Raw genomic sequence first — 25,792 nt, forward strand, 5'->3', positions numbered from 1 at the left:
ACAGTATAATAAATGAGCTCTGCCGGATCTGCCGCATGATGGCCACCAGCTTTGCCCAACAGGCCCTGCTAACTTATAACATGGCCTGATGGGTTCCGCTGAGGTCTTCGTCACTTTGACAGAATCTGTACAGAGCCTTTCATGCAGGTGTGAACAAAGCCTAATGAAAACAATTAAAAGGTGTTGACAGGAAAGGAATCTAGTAATAATCCCACTATGAATGCTACGAAATACATAAGTCAAGTTACCTGTGTACACCCAGTAGTTCATCGTGGCACCAGACGTATCAATGTTTGGATAGTACAGAGCTAAAAAATAAACAGAAACAAAGAGAAAATGTCGGCATTTTAATTTATTGCGTTATACAGTTGTGTTTGTCGCTTTAAACCGCAATGCTGAAATAGGTCAATTTTACGGACATAAAACTAGGACTCGGATCCTGTCGCCTCTCCTGTCTGTCTTAGTAAATACTTGTATCCCTCATGAAATAACAACTCTGGAATATCATTCTTAGGGCTCGTTCACACGACCGCGTGAAGCCCGTGCCCGTGCTGTGGATCGCAAATTGCGGTCCGCAATGCACGGGCACCGTCCATGTGGCAGCCGCATGGGGATCGCAGACCCATTCACTTGAATGGGTCCGCGATCTGTCCGTTCCGCAAAGAGATAGAGCAAGTTCTATCTTTTTGCGGTGCAGAGGCACGGAACCGCAGAAAGCACTCCGTAGTGCTTCCGTAGTGTTCCGTTCCATGCTTCCGTTCCGCATCTCCGGATTTGCGGACCCACTGAAGTGAATGGGTCCGCATCCGTGATGCGGAATGCACACGGAACGGTGCCCGTTCTGTCTTCCTCCTGCAGTTGCCTCAGAACGGCAATACAGTTACATTCAGGAGTCAGGGAAGGGGCGTCAGATCATTACTTACCTTTAGGGATGAGTGAACCCATGGAAGTTCGGGTTCACCTGGTTCCGCCAAACTATAGGTCAAAGTTCGGGTTCGGAACCCAAACTTCACCCCGGACCCCATTAAACTCAAAGGGGACCCAAACTTGGCTTTATTATTTTCCGTTATAACATGGTTATATCGGAAAATAATAGCATTCTTAAGACTCCCGTCATCCACTTGATCGTGCGCAGCAGCTTCTTCTATCTTCACTGAACAGGACCTGCAATATGCAGGTCCGGGTACCCGAACTGGCAAAGTCTGGTACGAACCTGAACTCTGCAGGTCGGGTTCGCTCAGCCCTACTTTCCATGACTGGTGGCCATGAGGAGGCCTCGGCCCATCGGGCAGTTTCCCTGTGGGCTCTCTGACCAGGCCGCCCCTGATTGATGGCCTGTGCTAAGAATAGGTCATCAATTGTTAAGTCCTTTAGAACCCCTTTAAGTGTTCCTGGCGAAAAACGGATGAACCTAGATTTCCCACAGGCTCAGAATTTCCACACCTCAGGACCCTAATGCTCATGTTCAAGCATGAAGGAGGAGTCCATTGTAATCAATACACAGCTACTGGGGGAAGCCCATAAGAATAGGGTGTGCACTACTTACGTTCTGCAATAATGGAGGGAGGGTCTCCCAGATAGTATCCGACCACTTCTCCGGACAGGACATTGAGCAGGCTGCTGGCCGTTGTACCATTCAATGGAACACTATTATTCTTCACGACATAGATCAGGGTCAGACTGTGGGTATCTTTGGATGTGCTCAAAATCTATCGAAAGACAGAAAAAACTTTTTATAGGAGATTGTAAACGTGTGATTATAAAGTAACACAACCATGGCTGGCGGTTATGTTCCCAATTACATGACTTAAAGGGAACCTGTCACCAGTTTTATGGTGTCCTAACTAAGGGCAACATAAATAAGTGACTGATTCTCTTAGCAAAATGCTGGGTCACTTTCTTTAATTGACCCAGTCAATCTGCCAACATCTTGTATTGAAAAGCTCCAGCTGATAATGATGAGTCATGAATATTCATGAGCTCCTGACTCTCCCCGCCCACCTGCTGCTGATTGACAGTTTGTTTCCATAGGAATCAGCAGCAGGTGGGCAGGGGAGTGGCTATAGCTCTGAATTAAATATACGCTGGACTCAATGACATCACGCTGGACTCAAATCAGCTCATTAGCATGCGGCATGTGGCATCTTTGTGTGTATATCAGGAGGTAACCATCTGTCATACCAGTAAGTGAATACATCTAAGGCACTTTTTAGTAGTTAATGATTGTATATAATTAGTTAGATTATAATCAAATATCCACATGACAGGTTCCCTTTAAATGTGGTTGACCCGATTAAAACACTTTTTCTTAATATGTAAATTAAGCCTTTGGTGCAATGAGGGCATTACCATTGCTCTTGTTGCACCCAAGCTCCTCTCCTTTCTGTGGTCAGCCCCTCCCTGGCTGATTTAATTGCCAGGGCCAGGCAGCTTGGGTGCTCTGTGAATTTGATGTTTTCTGATTTAGCCACAATGTGTGAACCAGTGGTGGAAGCAGATTTCATGGTTCTTAGGGGCTCTGGGGAAGGAAGCCCCCAGCCCTGAACTACTTTTCTAGTTCGAGACATATATTTACAGAATTTTCCATCAGCTGCCACTAGGGGAGCTCAGTACAAAGAAATGTACAGCTTCCGTTCAAGTGAATGGTAACTGTATAAATTCCTATACACTGAGCTCCCCCTAGTGGTGGCTGCTTGCAGACAGTTTAACAATATGCTGTGTAGAGGGGGCAGGAGCTTTATTAATGTATATGGCGTTAATACATTGAGAAACACGGTGTTCATAATATTGCAAGTGTTATATTTCTGAAGCACCAGTTGCAATTTTTCCTTTATAAGAAGTAAGATAAAAAGGGTGAGGTGGATTGTGATTCTTTTATTAAAAATTTCTTTCACTTAATATAAAAAGTCTGGGGAGTCACGCTTTGCGTTTTGCATTGCCTGGGAGTGCGTGATGCAGACATACTGGTGGAGGGCCCATATTAAGCTTTGCTATGGGATCCTGTGAGATCTGTGTACGGTGTGAACCCATCCATAGTGTCCTTCTCTATGACCACTTGATACTTTAGAATATTTGATAATCCAGCACTGTAGTCAAGGCATTTTATTATGTAGAAACGTTATTAATGCAAATGACCTATTCAACAAAACTTTCATGGTTAAAGCTGAAAATTGGCAAGCAAAGGGTTAAGTGGGCAATTTCTGTAGATATCACAGAGCAGAATGTCCTGCCGGGCCGTGCACCTGCGCATAGTATAATCATGAATAGTAACACGCGTTCTGACAGGTGCAGCACCGCCGCGACTAGCTTTGTGCCAAAACCCTACCGTTGTATGTGGAAGATTGTGCCAAGGTGTACTCTGATTTTCCAGTATATGCAGCCAGGGAAGAAAAGTCGGCAGAACACATGTAATATACAGCACTTTTCCATCATACATAATATTGTTGCAAGTCATTCCGTAGAATGGTTGGTTAAATATTTGGTGGTGGTGGACTTTTGGAAGACCACGGACTTGGGCCTCAATCCTGTTTAGAGATCCAGGGGTATCACTATTAGGGTTGCAGAGGTTGTGGTTGCATCTGGCATCTAGGCCCTGAAGCTTGAGTCGGCCCCTATGAGCAGGCCGGTACCATAAATTAAGCATCATATTTGGGGGTCTTGATCAGCAAGTCATTAATTGTTATTTATTGATTTTTCTATAATAAAAAATAGGCCAAAAAATAATCCTTCACCAGTGGTTGGAGATGGTGTGAGGGCTGTAAAGACCCTTTTACACAGGCAGATTATCAGGTCAATTATCAGGAAAGAACATTCTCATTCTCGATAATCGGTCCATGCAAAGGTGCCGCTGATCACGCAATGAAAAAGCAAACACTTACTCATCGGGTGAAAGCAGCGCTGATGTGGACACCTAAATTATTGTTTCTGGGCACCAAATTGTGCTGTGTGAACAGGGATCTGCTGCTCAGAAATAATCAATCTGTATGGGGAAGAATGATCGCAGCAGTGATCACTTGTGCCCGTACTGAGTCAATGACTGGTAAAATGTGCCTCTCTCCTCAGCTTGTAGTCAAGCAAATATAGGGAACATTAGGTCAGTAGGCCTATGTAAGTGGTCTTCATGGTCCTTTTACACAGACCAATGTAACAGGCAATTACTGAAAGCAAACCAAACATTCCCAATAATTGCCTGACCATCAAAGGAGGTGAGAGCTGCTGTATATGGGAACCAGTGATCGTTGCATCAATTCTCGTCCCCGTACAGAATTATTGCTTTTAGGCAGCAGATCCCTGGCTACACAGGACGGTATGCTGCCTGCAAGCAATGGCTGACTGAAAGATACTATCACCAGATTCCCATTTATCCGGTAACTGTGGCACCTTTAGGGCTCTTTCACACAAGCGGATGCCGTGCGTGGAATCCGCTGCGTGAAAGAGTGCCAAGCCCTGCTCCGGACAGCAGAGACCCGGAGCATTAACATGATCGATAATGCTCCGTGCCTCTCTGTGATCTTTTTGCTACAAAAGTGACAACTTTATCTCACTGTGATTTTGTAGTAAAAAGATCACAGAGCGGCACGGAGCATTATCAATCATGTTAATGCTCCGCGTCTCTGCTGTCCGGAGCGGGGCTTGGCTGTCTTTCACGCAGCGGATGCCACGCATGGCATCCGCTCGTGTTATAGAGCCCTTACATAGGTCAAGAGCATGTTAAAAAAAACTTAAAGGAGCAACAGGAAATCCCACAACCCAAAATAAGGTTCAAAAAGGGAAGTGAGGTCAATTTTTTGCAGTAGGTTTACCTGCAGTCCTATGTAAATACAGATAATCTTAGCATGATACTGTGATGAGCTGTCCAATGAAAAACCAGCGTGGATGAAATTTACTGATACTGTAACACATTCCCAGTTGAAAAGCTGCAGTGTGTCACCCATGGGTGCACGTGCCCGTAAAATCACAAACGGGTACCTAATAAATGGACAGTGATGACTGCTTTCTTACCTGAACTGGAAGGTTGCTCCTGCTCACCCCAGTACTGGTCAGTTCTGCCCTCTCATACGCCGTCTGCAGCCTTTGTTCCATGTTTTGGACGTACACGCAGGTATGGACATTAGGGCCTGTTCCCATCAGCTTCAGTACTGTCCAAACAGAAGGACATTGAACAGTGAAAATTATCATGTGGAACGTTTCTAAAGCTCTATCTATACAAGTGTACAACAGAGCCATGACGACTGGCAAATCCTGTCAGATCCCATTAAACTCATAGGGTTTGTGCTGGGTTCTGGAAATGTTGATAGCAGGTGCAGTCTGTGCTATTGTCAAAAGTATTGGAAAGCCAATGCAAACAAGAGTCTATTACGGTATAAAAGGTGATTCCACGATTGGAAAAATATGGCTTCTTTCTTCCAGAAACAGTTCCTTGCCTGTCCATGGGTTGTACCTGCGGCAAGCCCCTGAGGAGCTAGAGCAGAGAATCAGAGTGGTAGTGGCCCTGATGATAATATGTCATGGTGTACCCCCTCAGGCCATAGCTCCCTGGGGTCAGTGCAGTGAAGGAGGGGCACCCTGTGTTTCTTCGGGGTACTCCCTGTAGCTGAGTGCTCCCTGCCTGATGGTAGTTTGGGGATGCCCATGGTATTAATTTTCATGTGGGTTCCAGGCAGGGCATATCTAGGAGATGCAATGGCCAGCATGTGGTATTAAGAGAGTAAGTGACCAGGCCAGATGAAACTTAACAAGAGTCTCTCTGTATACAGGACTGATGTTGTAGTACGTCCAGCAGTAGTTTGCACACAGTACAAAGTCCTCCCCGATGTCCCAGCATGAGCTAAGCAGATGAATACGGCATCATCCCTAAGATTACTCTGACTAAAATATCTGCTAAAGGGATCTCTGGCTAAAAGCTGTTGTCTGGCAACCGTGGCTGTAGTGTCCACTAATTTGGGGTGCATAGGGTGTCTTAACTTGTTATCCCTCTGCAGCAGCAAGGTCTGGATCACTTTAAGCTGGGTTACCTTGATGTCTCTCTCTCTCACTGTAGCCATGCAAATCCTCCTACTTTAGTTGTTTCTTGCATCTCCTGAAGCTCGTGGAGGCGACCAAGTCTACAGGACTTATAGCTAAAGTATATGGGAGAGGAGCACATGGAGACTGTTTCTTCTTCCTCCTTCTCTATAGCTACTCTCCTAGATTCTTCTGGGAAACTAGGGTGTTGAGCCAGCCCATACCCTGAGCTCCAGAGAGAGCTGGGCCAGGATTGTTAACTATTGCCTTGCCTGGCTCATGCTGGACAACTGAGTGTGTAGTGCACAGTATTAACATTACAAACATTATATAACAGACATAACTTTGCAGATACCCCCACATCTGGGATACTGCACATCTGGTATTACAGCTCAGCTCCGTTAAAGTCGATGAGACTAAGCTCCAACACCACACACACACTTTGGATGGGAAGGGCGCTGTTTTTGGAGAAAGCGTCTATGTCTTTTTAAAGCTGTACAACAGTAATGCTATCAGGCTGGGGGAGGGGGAGGAGCCACGATCTTCCAAGTCAATAGGTCCCCAAACTCAGATAATACTAAAAGGTCCACTATGTTGGATGATATTCATGACACTTACATTCTGCTGTAACCCACTGTGACACAGAACAAAGTACAGGGGGGATAAAAATACAATTGCTGATAGCTGGCATTGCACATGCCTTTCCAGAAAAGAAACCAATAAACTCAAAGTTTGCTGGAAAAAAAGAGAAACGGGCCCTGCCAAGGGTAGGCCTCCCATTTTTGGGAGGCAGGGAGGTTGACCAGTTTTTCACTGAAGAACAGATAGACAACGTTCATTTGACAGCTATTGGCAACACCACGCAACCAAAAAAATACTTTTCGTCTGCTACTGGGCAAAAACCATTTGTCCTATACTAAATCGAGTGTGCGGATTACAAATCCGAAGTCAGAATTGTTGTAACACGTCACAAAATTTTGCTATGCATAAGTATGCCTAAATGAATTAAGCACTTGGAAAGCATTACATCATTTTGAACAGAACGAGTTTTACTCCAACAATTACCTGATCTACATCAAAGTTTGCGTAGTAAACAGTGTATGAAAATATAATGAAATAACAAAATTTCAAAAAGTCTTGTTTTTCCAGTTTAAAAATCTTACTTGAGCAAGGCCCAGTACTGTTAAAAGTGCTTCAGGCCTCTGCTTTTGCGTTTGTGAACGGTCATATTTTCCAGTTGAAAAAACCAGCAGTAGTCCCCCATCATGTTGGGATGCCTTGATACCTGTTCTCTATTGTAGAAATATCTTTATGGAACCGCTCTCCATGTTCGTCACTTACGTGTCTCAAATTGGGTGGGAAAAAGTCAAGATGGGAATGTAAGAAATGCACTTTCAATGACCTTCGGCAGCGAAGTTGTTCATATGCTGTAAGCAGGTTGTCTACTGATTCAGCAGAGTTTGCAGCTCGTCTGTTCCCAAGGAAGTTCTGCACTACTAGCACTAATGCCTCCCAAGCTGCAAGACGCACTCGCTTTGTCAGATTCTTGCGCTGATCATAAGTAGTGTATTTGCCACATATGTAGCAGAAATTGCCTGGATCGTTAACACATTTGCGTTTATCCATCTTAAAGAGGACCTTTCATCGGTCCAAACATTGTAAGATAACTATCAGGCTGTGTAGAGCGCCGCTTCGTTCTCCCGCTATGTCCCCCAGTATTTTTCCTGACTTCGTTATACTGGGAGGAGCCTGCCCTTTTTCTTCTGGGCATCTCCTTCTCCCAGGCTGTAGCGCTGTCCAATCACAACGCAGAACTCACAGCCTGAGAGGGAGAAGGAACGCCCAGGAGAAAAAGGGCAGGCTCCTCCCAGTATAACCAAGTCAGCAAAAATACCGGGGGACATAGCGGGAGAACGAAGCGGCGCCCTAGAATAATAGTAAGTGCAGTGAGATCCCGGGGCGCCGCTCTACACAGCCTGATAGTTATCTTACAATGTTTGGACTGATGAAAGGTCCTCTTTAAGTTTCAAAACTGATAGTACTATAACAGATCACTTTATCAAAATCTGTCCAGCTTGCCTTATATACTTACTGCTGACATCTGCCTGAGTGCATCTGGACATGTCCATAGGAATATCTCCAATATATTGCATTAATATTATAACTGAATAGGCTTTGCATGTATAACTTAAAATCTAGACGTGTCAGGAAAATTCCGAGTTCATATTTGGAATCAGCGCGCTCATTTTAGTGTAATTCACATGCTTTTCTCTCAGTAGCAAAATCATTGTTGCGCGGTGTAATTATTTGCCCCGGTCAGTTGCACATTTGGCTCTGTTTAGCATGTTCACCCAAACGTTATGCCTCCCTCCAAATGGCGCCCTATCTGACAGCCTACTCTGCCTACCCCCTGTGCTGGCTCTGCTTGTCATGTAGCACCTCATGACAATGGCACACAATCATTTCACCGCAGCAGTCATTGTCTCTTGGTTGATGCAGTTGAGATTTTCCATGGCGGACATATTTCTCTACAACTTATGCAAAGAACTTGTAGACAGCAAGAAGCTGGTTTCAAAACACAACAAGAAAACATAAGCTCAAGGTCCGTCACTGTACCCTGCATCTTAACTGGGCCAGATCCAAAGCAACCCAAAACAATGGCAGGTGTTCCCAGCACTCCAGCACCATTGTGCACCTGCCACCCTGGCAGCACTTGGCATTGTCGCCTGTGCGGTTCTAGTGCGAAGATGCTGCGCAAAAATCTGCAGTAAAGTATTTGAAGAAGCAGAAACAGCAACAACATAAATGGTAATCCTGGCCGCCTGCCAAATGAGAAAAGAAAAGAAGGCAAACCCAGAGCGCAGACATTCTCTGCTAATTGAATTGACACGTCAGCTTCAGCCTAATCTATAGATTACAGAGCACAAATCATCTAATAACAATACATCCTATATAATAAAATCCCTCTGTGCCTGCGATGTGACCGTGCGTGTGTGCCGAAGTTAAATGCGCATGCGCTGAGTTAAATGCGCATGCGCGATGCACCGAGTTGCATGCGCGCCAGCCAATAGAATCGCAGCGCACCACACAGACGCCCGGACCTCCCACAAGCGCCGCCATTACAGTCCTGTCAGATACAGACACAGATAGAGCAGCTGCTGCTGCCAGCAGTATTAGCCACCAGTTGCTGCCAGTGGTCTCAGCACCACCAGTCAGTGCCAGCCATCTCAGCCATCAGTAATTGCCACCAGTCACAATGCCAGCAGTCTCAGCACCACCAGTCAGTGCCAGCCGTCTCAGCCACCAGTCACAGTGCCAGCAGTCTTAGCACCACCAGTCAGTGCCAGCCATCTCAGCAATTAGCCACAGTCAACAGTCTCAGGCACAGCCGCAGTCTCAGCACCACCAGTCAGTGTCAGCTGTCTCAGCCACCAGTCACAGTGCCCACAGTCTCAGCCACCAGTCAGTGCCAGTCGTCTCAGCCACCAGTCAGTTCCAGAAGTCTCAGCCACCAGTCAGTGCTAGCCGTATCAGCCACCAGTCAGTGCCAGCTGTCTCAGCCATCAGTCAGTGCCACAAGCAACAGCCACTAGTCACAGTGCCAGCAGTCTCAGCAATTAGCCCCAGTCAACAGTCTAAGCCACAGCCGCAGTCTCAGCACCACCAGTCAGTGCCGGCAGTCAGTGCCAGCCGTCTCAGCCACTAGTCAGTGTCAACCATCTCAGCCATCAGTCAGTGCCTCCAGCCACCAGTCACAGTGCCAGACGTCTCAGCACCATCAGTCAGTGCCAGCAGTCTCAGCCATTAGCCGCACTCAACAGTCTCAGCCACAGCCGCAGTCTCAGCAATACCAGTCAGTGCCAGCCGTCTCAGCCACCAGTCAGGGCCAGTCTTCTCAGCCACCAGTCAGTGTCAGCCATCTCAGCCACCAGTCAGTGTCAGCCATCTCAGCCATCAGTTAGTGCCACCAGTCACAGTGCCAGCAGTCTCAACATCACCAGTCAGTGCCAGCCATCTCAGTAATTAGCCTCAGTCAACAGTCTCAGCCACAGATGCAGTCTCAGCACCACCAGTCAGTGCCAGCCGTCTCAAACACCAGTCAGTACCAGCCGTCTCAGACACCAGTCATAGTGCCCGCAGTCTCAACCACCAGTCAGTGCCAGTTGTCTCAGACACCAGTCAGTGCAAGCCATCTCAGCCACCAGTCAGTGCCAGCTGTCTCAGCCATCAGTCAGTGCCACCAGTCAAAGTGCCAGCAATCTCAGCAATTAGCCCCAGTCAACAGTCTCAGCCACAGCCGCAGTCTCAGCACCACCAGTCAGTGCCAGCAGTCAATGCCAGCTGTCTTAGCCACCAGTCACAGTGCCTGCAGTCTCAGCCACCAGTCAGTGCCAGCCGTCTCAGCCACCAGTCAGTGTCAGCCATCTCAGCCATCAATCACAGTGCCAGCAGTCTCAGTCACCAGTCAGTACCAGTCATCTCAGCCACCAGTCAGTGCCAGCCGTCTCAGCCATCAGTCAGTGCAAAAAGCCACAGCCACCAGCCAGTGCCGGTCGTATCAGCCATCAGTCAGTGCCACCAGCCACGAGTCACAGTGCAAGCAGTCTCAGCACCATCAGTTAGTGCCAGCTGTCTCAGTCATTAGCCACAGCTGCAGTCTCAGCACCACCAGTCAGTGCCAGCCGTCTCAGCCACCAGTCAGTGCCAGCTGTCTCAGCCACAAGTCAGTGCCAGCCGTCTCAGCCACCAGTCAGTGTCAGCCGCCTCAGCCACCAGTCAGTGTCAGCCGCCTCAGCCACCAGTCAGTGTCAGCCGTCTCAGCCACCAGTCAGTGTCAGCCGTCTCAGCCACCAGTCAGTGTCAGCCGTCTCAGCCACCAGTCAGTGTCAGCCGTCTCAGCCACCAGTCAGTGTCAGCCGTCTCAGCCACCAGTCAGTGTCAGCCGTCTCAGCCACCAGTCAGTGTCAGTCGTCTCAGCCATCAGTCAGTGCCACCAGTCACAGTGCCAGCAGTCTGTTCCTACTAATGTTTATGCACTACTTCTCTAGTGGTTGTCATTGTAACGGGCTTAATGTCTAGTTACTAATAATTTCATCACTGATATAGGTTATCAATGACTGCCTTCAGTAGCAAGTTCATTCTTCCAAATGCACAGGGATAATTCATAAAGAAATGTAACAATACATACATAATGAACACTGTTATGTCACAGTATAGGGATAACATACACAGGCATGTCATAGTACACACAGTGATGTGGAAGAAGAAAGATGATCCACATAGTAGTGTCACAGCAAAGGGATTGATAATAATGGACATAGTAGAGTCACAGGAATCATGCACACATCAATGTTACAGTAGTCACATCACTGTTTACGTGATACGGTGGGACAATACACACTTGAATGTCACAGTACAGGGATAATGCACACAGAGGTGTTACGTTACAGGAGTAATAAACACAGTGATGTCACATTACAAGTATAATGAACACAAAAATCCCAGCAGTTCCTCCCTTAACCTCTACACTTTGATCCTATTCCACTTAATATTGCAATGTTATCTGTGATAATTTCTTCTATATTAATAAAATTAGGCATTTTTCCACTCTCCAAAAAGATAAGGCTCATCTCTGGCTGTGGGGTAACTGGCTGCAATATCTCACCACTGTCTGGGTTTAGTGTTCCTTTAACATATGCAAAACTGTATCATTCCAAAAATGACCATATAAAACATTCTACTTTAAATCTATATATCTGCATAAATGATCTCACCTGTTTTTACCCTATAGCTGATATCAGGTTCAGGTTCCCAAGTTTCAGCTATTATCGGCACAGACTGCAGAACTGGAATAAGAACCTTGAGCTCAGAAATGCTGAAGACGTCTTTGCCTGTAAGAACCTCCACAATGGCTGATGGGATGTACACTGAAGCATTGACTGCCACCGAATATCCCACTGTCACATTACCCGGCTGGCTCGCCAACTGTAAAAAGATGACTGGTATCAGAATCAATTTATGAACAGATTATAGGTTGCCACAGAAACAACGTATGGGGAAAAACATACAGACAATAAAATACTTCATATGTAACAAAAGAAACTGAAGAAAAATAAAATGTTGAATTTATAAGACAAATACTGTATACAGAAAGGTGGAATAAAAGCTTTTTGTAATAAAATTGTAATAATTTCTAGCAAAATTATTATGTTTCTATTGTTTTCTTGCATTGTTTTGTACCCAACAGCAAAAACAGGATGAAACATACATCAGCCATATTATTCTACTATTGGTACTATAAGTGAAATACATTCACCCCCAAAAAAACACACAGAGTACCTCTGTCTAGCTGTCTGAAACAGACCATTGTACACAGATAATGTGGGGTTTATGGCTATGCATGAAGGAGGTGCAATATCAGACTGAGCCCATGGTACAAGAGGGACACTGGAATGAAACAGACCCTTTCCTCCAATCCCATACAACCCTGCTGGTTATGCTATCCTGTCGGAAGTGAGAAAACATGGGATATTCCATACTTACATTTAATGAAGTTCTATTCACAAATATTTGGATGGACTGGTTTACAGCTTGGTAGAGGGTGCGATTGAGAAATTCTTCAAATTTCTGCACAATGGCCTCTTTTGATGCGGTAAGTGACTGATTACTCAAGGTAAGAACTAAAAACGAGATACAATCAACAGTTAGGTCATATATGTTATATATAACATAAGCTTAAAAAAACTAAATTCTAACCAAAAACTAAATAAAAATAATCACTATTAAATATAAGGGATTTTTCAGAGGAAGGATATGAAAGTCATCTGTGTTCTGGCCGGTAAACACTGATGTGTCAGATTTTCTTGTAGATCCATTCGCTTGTGGAAAATTGGAGCTGGACAGTGCAAGCTGCAATTTTTCTTGTCACAGGCCTAGAGAAATGACCCATTTACTGTAACGGGTTAGGTTTTTTTTCTAGTGCTGTCCATTCTACACTTGGAAAGCACCCTGAAATCATCAGTCTGCATGGGCCTTTAATATTTTTTATCTAAACTAGTTAAATATTCTGTGCTGATTAATCTCTTAATGCATTTTTAGTAAGAATTCTGTTTCTGTTGTAGAGCTCCAAATCCCCTTCATTGAAAAAGATTTAAAAGATAAAACACTGCTGTCTGCAGCCACCACTAGATGGAGCTAACAAGCTTACAAAATACCGCTTTGCCAAGAGTGTGCAAAGCAGTAATCAAAGCAAAAGCTACTTTGAAAAAGCTAGACAGTGATGGAGAACCATCTCACTAGCAGCAGACTTGGTCCACTTATTGGAGGTGGTTCCCTATAAGCCAATGATTGACTTTTCAACAAACATAGGAAAAAAGCCAAGCCACGCATCCATCCACATGACTAATTTTCCTTGTCATGTTTCGGGACTTGTTGAAAAGTCCAACATTGACTCTTAAGGAGCCACTTCCAATAGGTGGCAGTAATGAGAGGGATCTCCTTCACTAGAAGATTCATTTTTGCATATTATTTTCCAATGGAGCATTGCCACTAAGTCTCTATACACAGTTGATCTTCTCAAGGAGAGCCAGAACCTACCCAGAGCTGCCTGTCTATGGAAAGAATCAGCAGGAAATGAACCCCCATGTTCTCTGCAAGACTGTTAGGGTAGGTTCACATATGCAGCATGAACTCCAGTAGTCTGTTCCTGCAGAGGAACAGACTACTGGAGTTCACCATATACAGCATAGCCGGATCCCCATTGACTATAATGGGATAAATACAGACGGACAAATACAGATGCGGCATTTATGCCGGAAACCCGTTGGATCCCATTATGGTCAATGAAGTTCTGCCAGTGAGCAGCCCTGTCCGGCTATGCTGGATACTGTAAACTCGGATAGTCTGCTCCTCTGCCAGAGGCTGTGGGGGCAAGGTTATCTTCTGTTTACTTTTATCAATCAGTTCTAGGTTTAGTGTTCATTGAAGAAATATAACAATGTCAGAAGCTGTTGTCTATATGCTGATGGAGACTCTGTAGCCCGGCAGCAGAGTTCTTATAGAATAACCACATAAAAAATGCAAGTAGCCTTAGGCTGAAAGCAAACTTTGCATTGCAGTCTTTCTATAGCCGAGAGGCATGATTACTTCTTCATGTATTTTACATGCCAAAGAAACTTCACAACCTGTTTGTTCTTAGAAGTAGACCCAGACTTCTAACATTTTCATGAAATTTCAAAGTCTGCCAGAGCACAAGTCAAAATCCTTTCCTGTTATTAATAAAATCAAAACAGCAGACTTGGTCCATGAAGAGGAACTATCTCATCACTGATGGAGAGCAGCATTACAGTGCAAGCTCATTAACAACTTGGCTGCTCAGGCATGTACCATCAATTGCAGTAAATATTCGGGTTCCAGCATTTTTGACCATGCAATATTGGTATACAAAATATTTCCCAAACAACTGAGCAAAAACTAGGAACTTACCAGTTTTCACCATAGTTTTGGTGGATAGCTTGCACTCGAATATAGAAGGCATTGTAGATGTACTCTGCATGGTCGCCAGAGTTGTGTGATTAAGAACAGTTGTACTTGTTGTTGGTGTCACAGAAGCCACAGGTGTCCTCAGGGATGTTGTTGTAGATGCCACGGTTGATGAAGTAATGGTGTGAGGAAGAACAGTTGACACTTTGGTGGTATCTGACACTGTTGTGACTGTATCTGTTGTAGGTGTATTGGTAGTACTTGAAGGGGTTGATGTCAGGGTCATGGTTTGTAATCCGGTTGAAATAACTACTGTGGTAGGTGTATGTATGGTGTGGTTTGTTGGCGTAAAATGTGTACTACCTGTAGTAATGACGCCTAATGTTGGTGTCGAAGCACTCTTGGTAAAGTGAGTGGACAACAATGTATAGATAATAGATGGGGACACATGAGTTGTAGGGGTTGTGAGAGTCACAGAAGAAGAAGGAGATGGTCTTTCTGGAGTAGTAAAGTTTTGTGTTGCATTTCCAGTAGCTGGAACAGTTGACAGTTCATCAGGAGATACCACAGAAGAGACTGTAGAGAGAGAATCAGATATGATTGTTGGAAAGTTTGTAGTTGTGAGAGGTGAGAAAGATGAGGGATGCATAGATGTTATGTTTGTGGATGACACATGGGATGTAGTGTGAAGCATGGTCATCGTGGTGTCCTGTCTGTGAGTGGTACTTTTACTAGAATTTACCATATCTACAGTGCTGGCAGCTATGGATTCAGTTTGTGTTGTCAGCTGAGATAGTGAAGATGTGACTGTAGAAGTAGTAAAGGTAGAGGGGCTTTGAAGACTCTCTGAACTTGTCTGATTTTCAGAATTTCTGCTCGATGATTGCACTGTGGATGGCACTGAAGAAACAGTAGACTGACCACTAGATAACATTATGGTACTATGACTTCTGATATTGTCTAAATCAGTGGTAATCTCTGTAGTAGAGATCATATTGCCCGTAGCACCATCACTAGGTTGTGTTAATGTGGAAAGGAATGGTGTCGTTACGCCACTCGATATAGGCTGAGGGCCACTTGATAATGTTATACTGCCATCACTTCTGGTATTGTCTGAAGCAGTGGTAATCTCTGTGGCAGGGGTTATGTCCGTAGCTCTGTCACTAGATAGTATTAATGTGGAAAGGAATGGTGTTGTTTCACCACTCAATAAAGACTGCGGACCACTTGATGACACTATGGTACTATGACTTCCAGTATTATCTGAAGCAGTGGTCATCTCTGTAGTAGAGTTTATATTGTCGGTTGCTCTAACTGTAGGTTGCGTTAAAGTGGAAAGGAATGGCGTTGTTAATCCACTAGATAGAGGCTGAGGAGCACTTGATATCATTATGGTACTATGACTTCTGGTATTGTCTGAAGCAGTGGTAACATCTGTGGTGGAGCTCATATTACTGGTTGCATTAACAGTAGGTTGTGTTAATGTGGAAAGTAATGGTGTCGTTACGCCACTCGATATAGGCTGAGGGTCACTTGATAATGTTGTAGTGCCATCACTTCTGGTATTGTCGGAAGCAGTGGTAATCTCTGTGGTAGGGGTCATGTCCGTAGCTCTGTCACTAGATAGTATTAATGTGGAAAGGAATGGTGTTGTTTCACCACTCAATAAAGACTGCGGACCACTTGATGACACTATGGTACTATGACTTCCAGTATTATCTGAAGCAGTGGTCATCTCTGTAGTAGAGTTTATATTGTCGGTTGCTCTAACTGTAGGTTGCGTTAAAGTGGAAAGGAATGGCGTTGTTACTCCACTAGATAGAGGCTGAGGAGCACTTGATATCATTTTGGTACTATGAGTTCTGGTATTGTCTGAAGCAGTGGTAACATCTGTGGTGGAGCTCATATTACTGGTTGCATTAACAGTAGGTTGTGTTAATGTCGAAAGGAATGGTGTCGTTACGCCACTCGATATAGGCTGAGGGTCACTTGATAATGTTATAGTGCTATCACTTCTGGTATTGTCTGAAACAGTGGTAATCTCTGTGGCAGGGGTCATGTCTGTAACTCTGTCACTAGATAGTATTAATGTGGAAAGGAATGGCATTGTTAATCCACTAGATAGAGGCTGAGGAGAACTTGATATCATTATGGTACTATGACTGCTGGTATTGTCTGAAGCAGTGGTAACATCTGTGGTGGAGCTCATATTATTGGTTGCATTAACAGTAGGTTGTGTTAATGTGGAAAGGAAAGGTGTCGTTACACCACTCGATATAGGCTGAGGGTCACTTGATAATGTTGTAGTGCCATCACTTCTGGTATTGTCGGAAGCAGTGGTAATCTCTGTGGCAGGGGTCATGTCTGTAGCTCTGTCACTAGATAGTATTAATGTAGAAAGGAATGGTGTTGTTACACCACTTGATAGAGGTTGAGGACCACTTGATGACACTATGGTACTATGACTTCTGGTATTGTCTGAAGCAGTGGTAATCTCTGTGGTAGAGGTCATATGGTTGGTAGCACTAACTGTAGGTTGTGTTAATATGGAAAGGAATGGCGTTGTTACTCCACTCGATAGAGGCTGAGGAGCACTTGATATCATTATGGTACTATGACTTCTGGTATTGTCTGAAGCAGTGGTAACATCTGTGGTGGAGCTCATATTATTAGTTGCACTAAAAGTAGTTTGTGTTAATATGGAAAGGAATGGTGTTGTTACCCCACTCGATGTAGGCTGAGGACCACTAGATAACGTTATGGTACCATCACTTCTGGTATTGTCGAAAGCAGTGGTAATCTCTGTGGTAGAGGTCATGTCCATAGGTCTGTCACTAGGTTGTATTAATGTAGAAAGGAATGGCGTTGTTACACCACTTGATAGAGGCTGAGGACCACTTGATAACTTTATAGTACTACTTCTGGTAATGTCTAAGGCAGTGGTAATCCCTGTGGTAGAGCTCATACTGTCCATAGCACTGGCACTAGATTGTGTTAACGTGGAAAGGGATGGTGTTGTTACACTACTCGATAGAGGCTGAAGCCTTGAGATGTCCCAAGTAGTCGACGTCCGCAAACTTTCTGTTTTTGTATCAATATTTGTGGACTGTGAAAACAATAATATTGTGGATATGCCTAATGTAACTGGAAATGTATCAGTTGATTCTTCATTAGTATTATCAGTAATCGTCCATGGGGTAACTGCATGGGAGGGGGTCATTACTAGAGACCCTGTTGTTGACTCCAGTGGTGACGTTACTTCTGAAACTACGCCTATGTTCGATGTACTTTGTCCACTGTTAGTCTTGAAATCAGTGCTCAACTCATCAAAATTTGATGTGGGGAATGAAGAGGATTGATACGTATTTGAAGATTTGAGTTCTGTTGGACTGGACGGTGTTGTGTCATCAAACGCACTTGTGGTTTTATAACTGGAATATGGAGTAGAATTAACATCCATGCTATTTGTACTTGAACTGATTTCTTGCATAGTGGCGGAAGCCCTGCTAAATGTAAGGGTTTCAGATCCAGTTGTGACCACTGACAGGGAAGGAACTGTTGCTACAGATGTGTTGCCTTCAGGTTGTGATGTGATATCAAACAGAGAAGAGCTATTATCAGTCACAGTCTGGGTTGTCATTCCTCTAACGCCAAAGTTGGACGTTGATTTAAGAGTGGTTGAAGTTAGGGGTTCTGGTACTGTTGACCTAAAATTAGAATCTTCTTGACCACTTGTGGCTATATGGGTGGTTTCTCCTATGGAGTGTGTCTGTTGGGTATCAGTGTTTACGCTGGTGTCAATTATCGTGGAGATTTCCGGTATTGTTTCAGAAGCTAATGTTGCACCTGAATGTGAATAGGACGTCATAGACGTGCTTGTTTTCACTGGGGATCTACTAATCACAATTTCATTAGAAGTCCATAACGGCATTTCACTTGTTTTGTCTAGTGATATAGGCAATGTTGTGGTCTTCACTGATGATGCTACTTCTCTGGTGCTTGATTCCATGCTTACAGCACGATCAGAGGTTGAGTACACAAAAGTTGAGAATGTACTGCTAGTGGATGAGAAATTATTCTCCTCACTTGGGTGGTCTGTGGAGACTTGACTAGTGCCTACTATATGATCTGTCTTCCGCGTTTCTGTCATTATACTAGCACTAGATGTTATAGTGGATGGTTCAGAAGAGAGATAAACTTCTGTTGGAGTTTCTGAAGGAGCCATTGAAGTCCAGGAGGTCATGCCATCATTTATACTTTGAGTATGTTTTTCTTCTGTAATGGTTGATGCTCTATTGGTACTTGCTAGTACACCTTTAGTAAGATGAGAAGTCATTTCCTCAGAATATGAGGTAGACTGTGTTAGATTAAAACTGGTGTCTATTTCAGTCACATTTTGAGCCCGTAAAGTACTGGTCGAGAGATCTGTAAGTCTGGAAACTGTGACATCAGTGCTTGTATCAGTGTTGATGGTGGATAAATCATCAGACAAAGAAGATCCTATTGTATGTTCAGCATGGGTATAGTCAGTAGGTTGAACAGAAATGAATGCTGTTGATGGGTTAAGTGGAGCTGATGTGGTCACAGACATGGTGGACATCATGGTATTAGGAGATAAACTTAATTCAGATGAAGTTGCGTTCACAGATGTTTCTTCTGAACTTGGTATTGTTGAAGTGCCCATGAAGTGATGGGAGCTGGACTCTATGAATCCAGTCGATGGCTGCTCTGTTGACAATGTTGAGCGAGATGCACTTTCCTCTTGTGTCACAGGGACATATGGAGATGTGTTAAAATGACTGCCACTTTCCATTGTTGTATGGATCTCTACCTGACGTGATTCTAAACTGCTAACGTCTACTGTGTCTAGGAGTGTTGTAAATGTTGTGCCAAATGGAGTGGATGGCTTGTATGATGTGGAAAAAGAGTCAGTGTAGGAGGTTGTTGAGATGACAGTGCTTTCATATGGGAGGGTAGAGGCAGATCTTTCTGATGATAAGGAAGACGTAACAGCTACAGTTAAAGATTCTGTTTCGTTCTTGGTTTGTCCTAAGGAGGTTCCAATTGTTGCAGCTACAGCCGAGTCTGTATGCCATGGTGACTGAGTACCTTTTACCAAATCAGTGGTGCTATTTTCAGTTCTCTCCAATGAACTGGTGAAATTAATAGTTACCTTAGAACTAGAATTTAGGACATCTGTAGCTGTTTTCTGAATCAACACTTCCCCCTCAGTAACTTCATCAAAGTAAGGCACAGTGGTATAGGAAGCTACAGCCGAGGAAGTCAGGTAAGGTTGTGGCAATGATGATGATGGTAATGAAGATGAAGGTGATGGCAATGATGAAGAAATAAAACCATCTTGGTTATATGGATGCAGAGTCAATAAAGGCAATATGCTGGTATCACTTAGACCTTGGTTTGTAGGCTGGAATGGAGATGTGATTGGAGATTCAGAAGGACTGAGGTCTTCAAATTGCACATTCAACATGTCTTGAATAGAGGGGTTAGGGCTTGGATCATTGAGTTTCTTGCTGGTGGGTGTGGTACTGGAAAATACAGTAGTATTTTCTGTCTTTTCTTGGCCATATAAAGCAAGAATTTCACTGGCAGCAGAAGACGATAATTCTTCAGGAGGCCATGATTCACCTACTGAGATGCTTGCATCTGGCTGAACTGTTAAAAAACCTGAAACAACAGACCTAAATCGTTATTTTAGCTGGCATATTTTGTCAATTGTACATTGAACTGTCAACCATTATATATGAATCAGTTAAGAGCAACAAAAAGTCAATTGGGATCAGAAAAGCAATTATGACATAGGTCTAAAGGCCTTTCCATAACATCTTCAGTTTATGCACAACTATAACATTTACAATGAAATCTAGGCCTTCAAATTTAAAGGGATTGGCCAAACATTAACTGTTATTTTTATACATGTATAATTCAGTATGACAAACGAGTTACTTTTGTAATTTACTTTGTCTTACAAAAATGATCCAGTTGTGAAATATTCCATTGACTTCATTATAATGGCGCCCCCTGGTGTTCAATCTATATAATAACTTGATTGTTCTGCTACAGAGCTGAATGAGCAGGACGCACATGCTTAGGGCCATCATTTAACTGCCACCAGATGGATCTAATATTAGAAGAGAGCTGCAGCAGAAAGGACAAAACCCTTGAGCTGTGATAGGATGGCAGCTGCATCAGAAAGGATACACCCCCTGAGCTGTGACAGATAGAGATCTGCAGCAGAAAGGATACACCCCCTGAGCTGTGACAGGTAGAGAGCTGCAGCAGAAAGGATACATCCCCTGAGCTGTGATAGGATGACAGCTGCATCAGAAAGGATACACCCCTTGAGCTGTGACAGATAGAGATCTGCAGCAGAAAGGATGCATCCCCTGAGCTGTGACAGGTAGAGAGCTGCAGCAGAAAGGATACATCCCCTGAGCTGTGACACGTAGAGAGCTGCAGCAGAAAGGATACACCCCCTGAGCTGCTACAGGTAGAGAGCTGCAGCAGAAAGGATACATCCCCTGAGCTGTAATACAGAGAGAACAGCAGCAGGAAGGACACATCCTCATTGAATGGAGATAAACCGGGAGCAGACGTGGTTTTCAGCTACGGCCATAGGCCTGATCTTTATTCTGCTCAGTTTCTTTGGTGGGGTGGCAATAATCCTAGCTGAGTGTATATTATCATATGCTGTATATCTATATACCTTTTCTTTTTTACAATGATTCATACACCTCTGTTAGCCTGACCATGAATAACACAATTGCAAGGGGTCCACGGGATAACAGAGACGTTATATCCAGATGGAGGGTGAGAAAGACCCAAGCTCTGTGATAAATTAGGTGCTTGACCTGCAGGCAGCAAAAATAATAAAACCCGCCACTCTCAATAACTGTATTTCCATTGCTTCGGTGAGTCATAGAGCGCTAGCTCTGCCGTAGTTTGTAAACTTGACGCTACTTTGAGTCATAGACAGGCAGCTTCAATTGTGTTCATTTATCGAGGGCTCAGCCAACAGAGTCATTATTCACCAGTTGTCATGGAAATGAGGAGCGATATTCCTCAAAAACCACAAATCAGACAATAGGCGGTTTATATCTTGATTATAACCGTCAGGATGCAGACGATTCCTTGTAATGTCCTACTCGGCGATTTAAAGAGAATATATCACATTCTTTTAGTTATATTCTGCTAGATCATCTAGACGTGAGCTGGAACCTTCCAGGTTTCCAAAAAAGTGCATGCGGTAAGAATTCTGAAGGAGAGGAGGGCTGCAAAGGTCAAGTCGAGGGTATATGTATGGTGGGGGGTAACAAGGTCAACCCTTCCTCTCCTAACTCATCTCATGTGTATGGGGGGGGGGGGGCTCTTGAGTCAGCCATGATGGCAGATAAAGAAGAATCAGGCTGTTGGATTTCAACATGCCCGATCCTTCTAATCGGAGAAGAGATAAGCCACTGCCAGAGGTGTGCTCAGCCTACATGAGCGTGCATGTTTATGGGGGTCAGGAGAGATACAGTAGTTGACGGCCAAGTGAGCACTTGACCAACAGCTATCTAATGTGCATTGATGACCTCTGATATGGCCTTTCTCTGTTCAGACACCACAAAGGAAAACTTAAAGGGGTTGTCCCAAGATTTAAAATGATCCCTACAAGATAGGGGATATGTCGGTGGGGGTCTGACCACTGATCATGAGAATGGGTGCCTGTGTACCCATATGTATGCAGAGGTGATCGCGCATACACAGTGCCATTCCATTCATCTCTATCCACAAAAGATGACTCCATTCAAACAAGGAGGACCCCTGTTCTCATGATCGGTAGGGTCCTAGTGGCTGAACTCCCAATGATTGATAGGCGACAACCCAATTTTAGAAGGCAAAAAACTTGGTGAACTTCATCGCTGCACGAAAAGAAGAATGGAAATGGGGGCACAGCATCAGAAAACGTATCTCTGATCCCCAGAATATATTAGGAAATTAATTCATACAGTTTTGTGCTCAGTGTAGCAGCATAATCTATGTAAACTGTATGACGACATTCCATTGTCTGCGTCACATCCAATATCTTTCAACCACGCTGGACAAAATCCTTTGGTAAGGGGTTTGGTTCATCCTGTGATATTATATGAATTGCAAATTTCTGAATAAACTTCTCTACCATCAGTGGCCCAGATTCAGGTAGATTTGCCCATTACTTACACCTGAGCCGCTCAGCTGAATTTCTCTGCGCTGGAGCAATTTTGCCAAATTGCCACCTGATTCAGGAATCGTTTGTACATTTAATTTGCTCCTGTTTAAGGCAAAGCTGAGGGCGCAAGGCCGTGCAAGTCAAAGTGGGTGTGCCCCTATGTAAATGAGGAATTTTCGGCTCAGCAGAGGTTTGCTAGCATAATTTCAGGGCAAATCCTGCTCAGCTGCTTGCACTGAGCAAATAAATAGGAGCAGACTTGCGCAGGTTCTTTGCTGAATTTCATCCTGCTTTTTCCTACCCCCCCCTGAGCAAGGAAATTCAGCCCTTTTGCAAGACATGGCACCTCCCAAAGGGACCAAAATAAGGAAGGCCAACTTTGTGGCTGCAGAGATGGACATCCTGATTGCTGCACTCCAGCAGCATAAGGAAGTCCTATATGGTGCCCATGTGGGTGCTCTGCTTGTTCAGATCGTCTGTCTAGGTGCTGCTGAAGTTGCGCGCTCCTTCAGATGACATTTGGCCATCTTTTGCTAACTTGCCCCTGCTTTTAACAGGAGCAAGTTTGCCCAGGGAAAAAAGCTTGCACGCTTCCAGCGCAAGATGCGCATCACACGCGCATGTTTCTGAATCATCGGCAGTACCTAATTTGCATATTCGCTGAGGGAATTCCATGAAGGCGCAACTTACACCCCGCGCAAAATTGCACGAAAATTGCGCAGGAACAGCTAGGCTGCGTGCGCGGGAAAATGGCCGCATTTCAGGCTTAACTGGTTTACAGAATCAGCCGCAAATTTGCATAGGAGCAAATCAGTACTTGCGCGGCGCAAATCACACTTGTTCCCGCGCAAGTGCTTCTTGAATCTGGGCCAGTGTTTTTTCCTTTGCCTCTGTACAGGCCCATGTCTGCATCCAGCATTGGAAATAGAGACTGTTCATAAACCACAGGTCACACTATAGATAAGCGACACGCGCTTTTTAATTTGCACCATCTACAGAGAAAACAATCTGAAATAGATGTGTATTTTCAGTTTCTGGATTATTTGAGGCTGATTGTACGCAGTAAATAATTGTTTCTTGACTTAGGTGTTTTTTTGCCATCTGTTCTGTATAATCAGCCCGGTAATTTACAGATGGATCTTGTGCCAATTTATTCCAGACAGCAGCAACGCATATTCATCAAAGTCTGTCGGCTAGGAAATGTGCGCAATTTATACCGGAAAAAAAAAAGCCACAGATTTAGGTACCTCTCTTTTTTCATGTCAGGTGGGCAACAAAGTAACAGAATCACTGAACCCCTAAAATTATCATGGTAAAGTATAACCTCCCCTAAGCATCGAGAACCTCATGCTATCCATCTGCAGTTACCTACCATCTAAAATCTACATTATTGCCTAGGAGGGCTAACAAGTCATCGAGATAATGGATTCATCTAAGGCTACTTTCACACTTGCGTTGTTAATTCTAGTATTGAGATCGTCTGCCGGATCTCAAACGAATCCGTTTTTTATTTTACACATCAGAAGGCATCCGTTCTGTTAGGATGCGGTTGTGTGAAATCAAACCGGAAAAAAAAACGGATCCATCAATAAATACGTTGAAAGTCAATAGGTGACGGATCCGTTTTTTTAGGCTCCTAAAATAATGGATCCGTCACCATTGATTTACAGTACATTGTTTTCAGTGCCGGTGTTCTGCCAAATCTCTATACCTTGCCAAAAGTCTATACTGGAAGTGACGAGATCGCAAAGGAATCAGCTGGAGGAGGGTGTGCGCGGCGCTGTGCAAGCGCACATCCACCGGCTTAGCAAAGAATTATTGCAGCGCCACGATAGAAGTACTTTGTACACCGTGCGTGCGCACTTAGGGGTATAGAGATTTTGCAGTGCAAAATGTTTCATCAGATCTCCCTACCCCTGAGTGCGCAGGCGCCCACAAATCATCAGTTGCAGTTCATCTTTACCGCAGAGCTGAGAGCTGGATACCGAGCTCACCACATAGTAGAGCTGAACTGCAACTGATGATTTGTGGGCGCCTGCGCACTCAGGGGTAGGGAGATCTGATGAAACATTTTGCACTGCAAAATCTCTATACCCCTAAGTGCGCACGCGCGGTGAACAAAGTACTTCTATCGCTGCGCTGCAATAATTCTTTGCTAACCCTCCTCCAGCTGATTCCTTGGCAATCTCGTCCTCTGCCGGATCTCAATACCGGTAAACAACAACACAAGTGTGAAAGTAGCCTAAGGCACATGATGATAGAAGATGGTTTCTTCCAGAAAGAGCGCCTCTCTGTGTTATGGGTTATATTTGGTATTGCAGCCCAGTTCCCTTCAGAAATCAATCTATGGCAATAATCTCAGTGAGAACACTGCAGAGTTTGTTAGAAGTAGGTCAGTTCTTCCAATACACACATGTGGCGAAACTCGCGCTGCTCTCCTGCAATAGACGAGTCCGAAATGATCACAAAGGATCACCGTTTATCCAATACTTGTAAGCAATGTTGTTTCCCCGCTGCCGTCAATCAGATCATGCCGTTGGCAATGGTAACAGCCAAACCCCTTTCGCTCACATCCCCAGAATCAGTGTTGCAAAACTCGAGTTGGGCAGGACCCGCCACATGTTGATGGCGTCAGCTTGAGCTGCATTTCACCTGCTTCTAATGCTTGTCCTTTTGTGAGTACAAAAAGACTAATTTACCCTGTCGCAGTTGTGTTTCGCTATTGGAGGCGCACATCTCTTACTGATCAGGCTGACCGTGAACTTGCAAGTATTGGATAGACTGTGATTATGAACATCTCTGACTGCTCTTTTGGAGGAGAGTGGTGTCCATCCAGACACAAGAGGTCCACACATAACATAAAAAGCAGCAAATGAAGGCAGCTGCGGATTTTGCCATGGATCGGCGGCAAAAGCTGTATACATTACATGCAGTTTTTGACACAAAAATGGCTGTGGATTTCACGCTCCCCATTGCAAACGGTGAGATCCCCAGAATAGCTTAACCTACTGAGGATTTCAAATCCACACCTCAGATCAATTTTCTCTGCATATTTTTACGTTGCGTGCGGATGACAGTTCTAAAAACCTACGCCACTTT

General features: G+C 44.4%; 1 protein-coding gene across 1 annotated transcript in view; it reads right to left on the reverse strand.

Annotated features, from left to right (window-relative positions):
- KIAA1549L (KIAA1549 like) overlaps positions 1–15,130 on the reverse strand; it is a 72,620-nt gene extending 57,490 nt beyond the window's left edge. Inside the window, exons 1-6 of the mRNA XM_044270633.1 lie at positions 14,488–15,130; positions 12,547–12,683; positions 11,778–11,988; positions 5,002–5,138; positions 1,547–1,709; positions 249–308 (exon numbers count right to left, since the gene is read on the reverse strand). Coding sequence (XP_044126568.1) covers positions 249–308; positions 1,547–1,709; positions 5,002–5,138; positions 11,778–11,988; positions 12,547–12,683; positions 14,488–14,770 — 991 coding nt within the window. The 5' untranslated portion in view covers positions 14,771–15,130. The remainder of the gene's footprint in view (positions 1–248; positions 309–1,546; positions 1,710–5,001; positions 5,139–11,777; positions 11,989–12,546; positions 12,684–14,487) is intronic.
- Between the last annotated feature and the right edge of the window lie 10,662 nt (positions 15,131–25,792).

This window comes from Bufo gargarizans, chromosome 10, assembly GCF_014858855.1.
Source record: "Bufo gargarizans isolate SCDJY-AF-19 chromosome 10, ASM1485885v1, whole genome shotgun sequence".
NCBI classification, from domain to species: domain Eukaryota; kingdom Metazoa; phylum Chordata; class Amphibia; order Anura; family Bufonidae; genus Bufo; species Bufo gargarizans.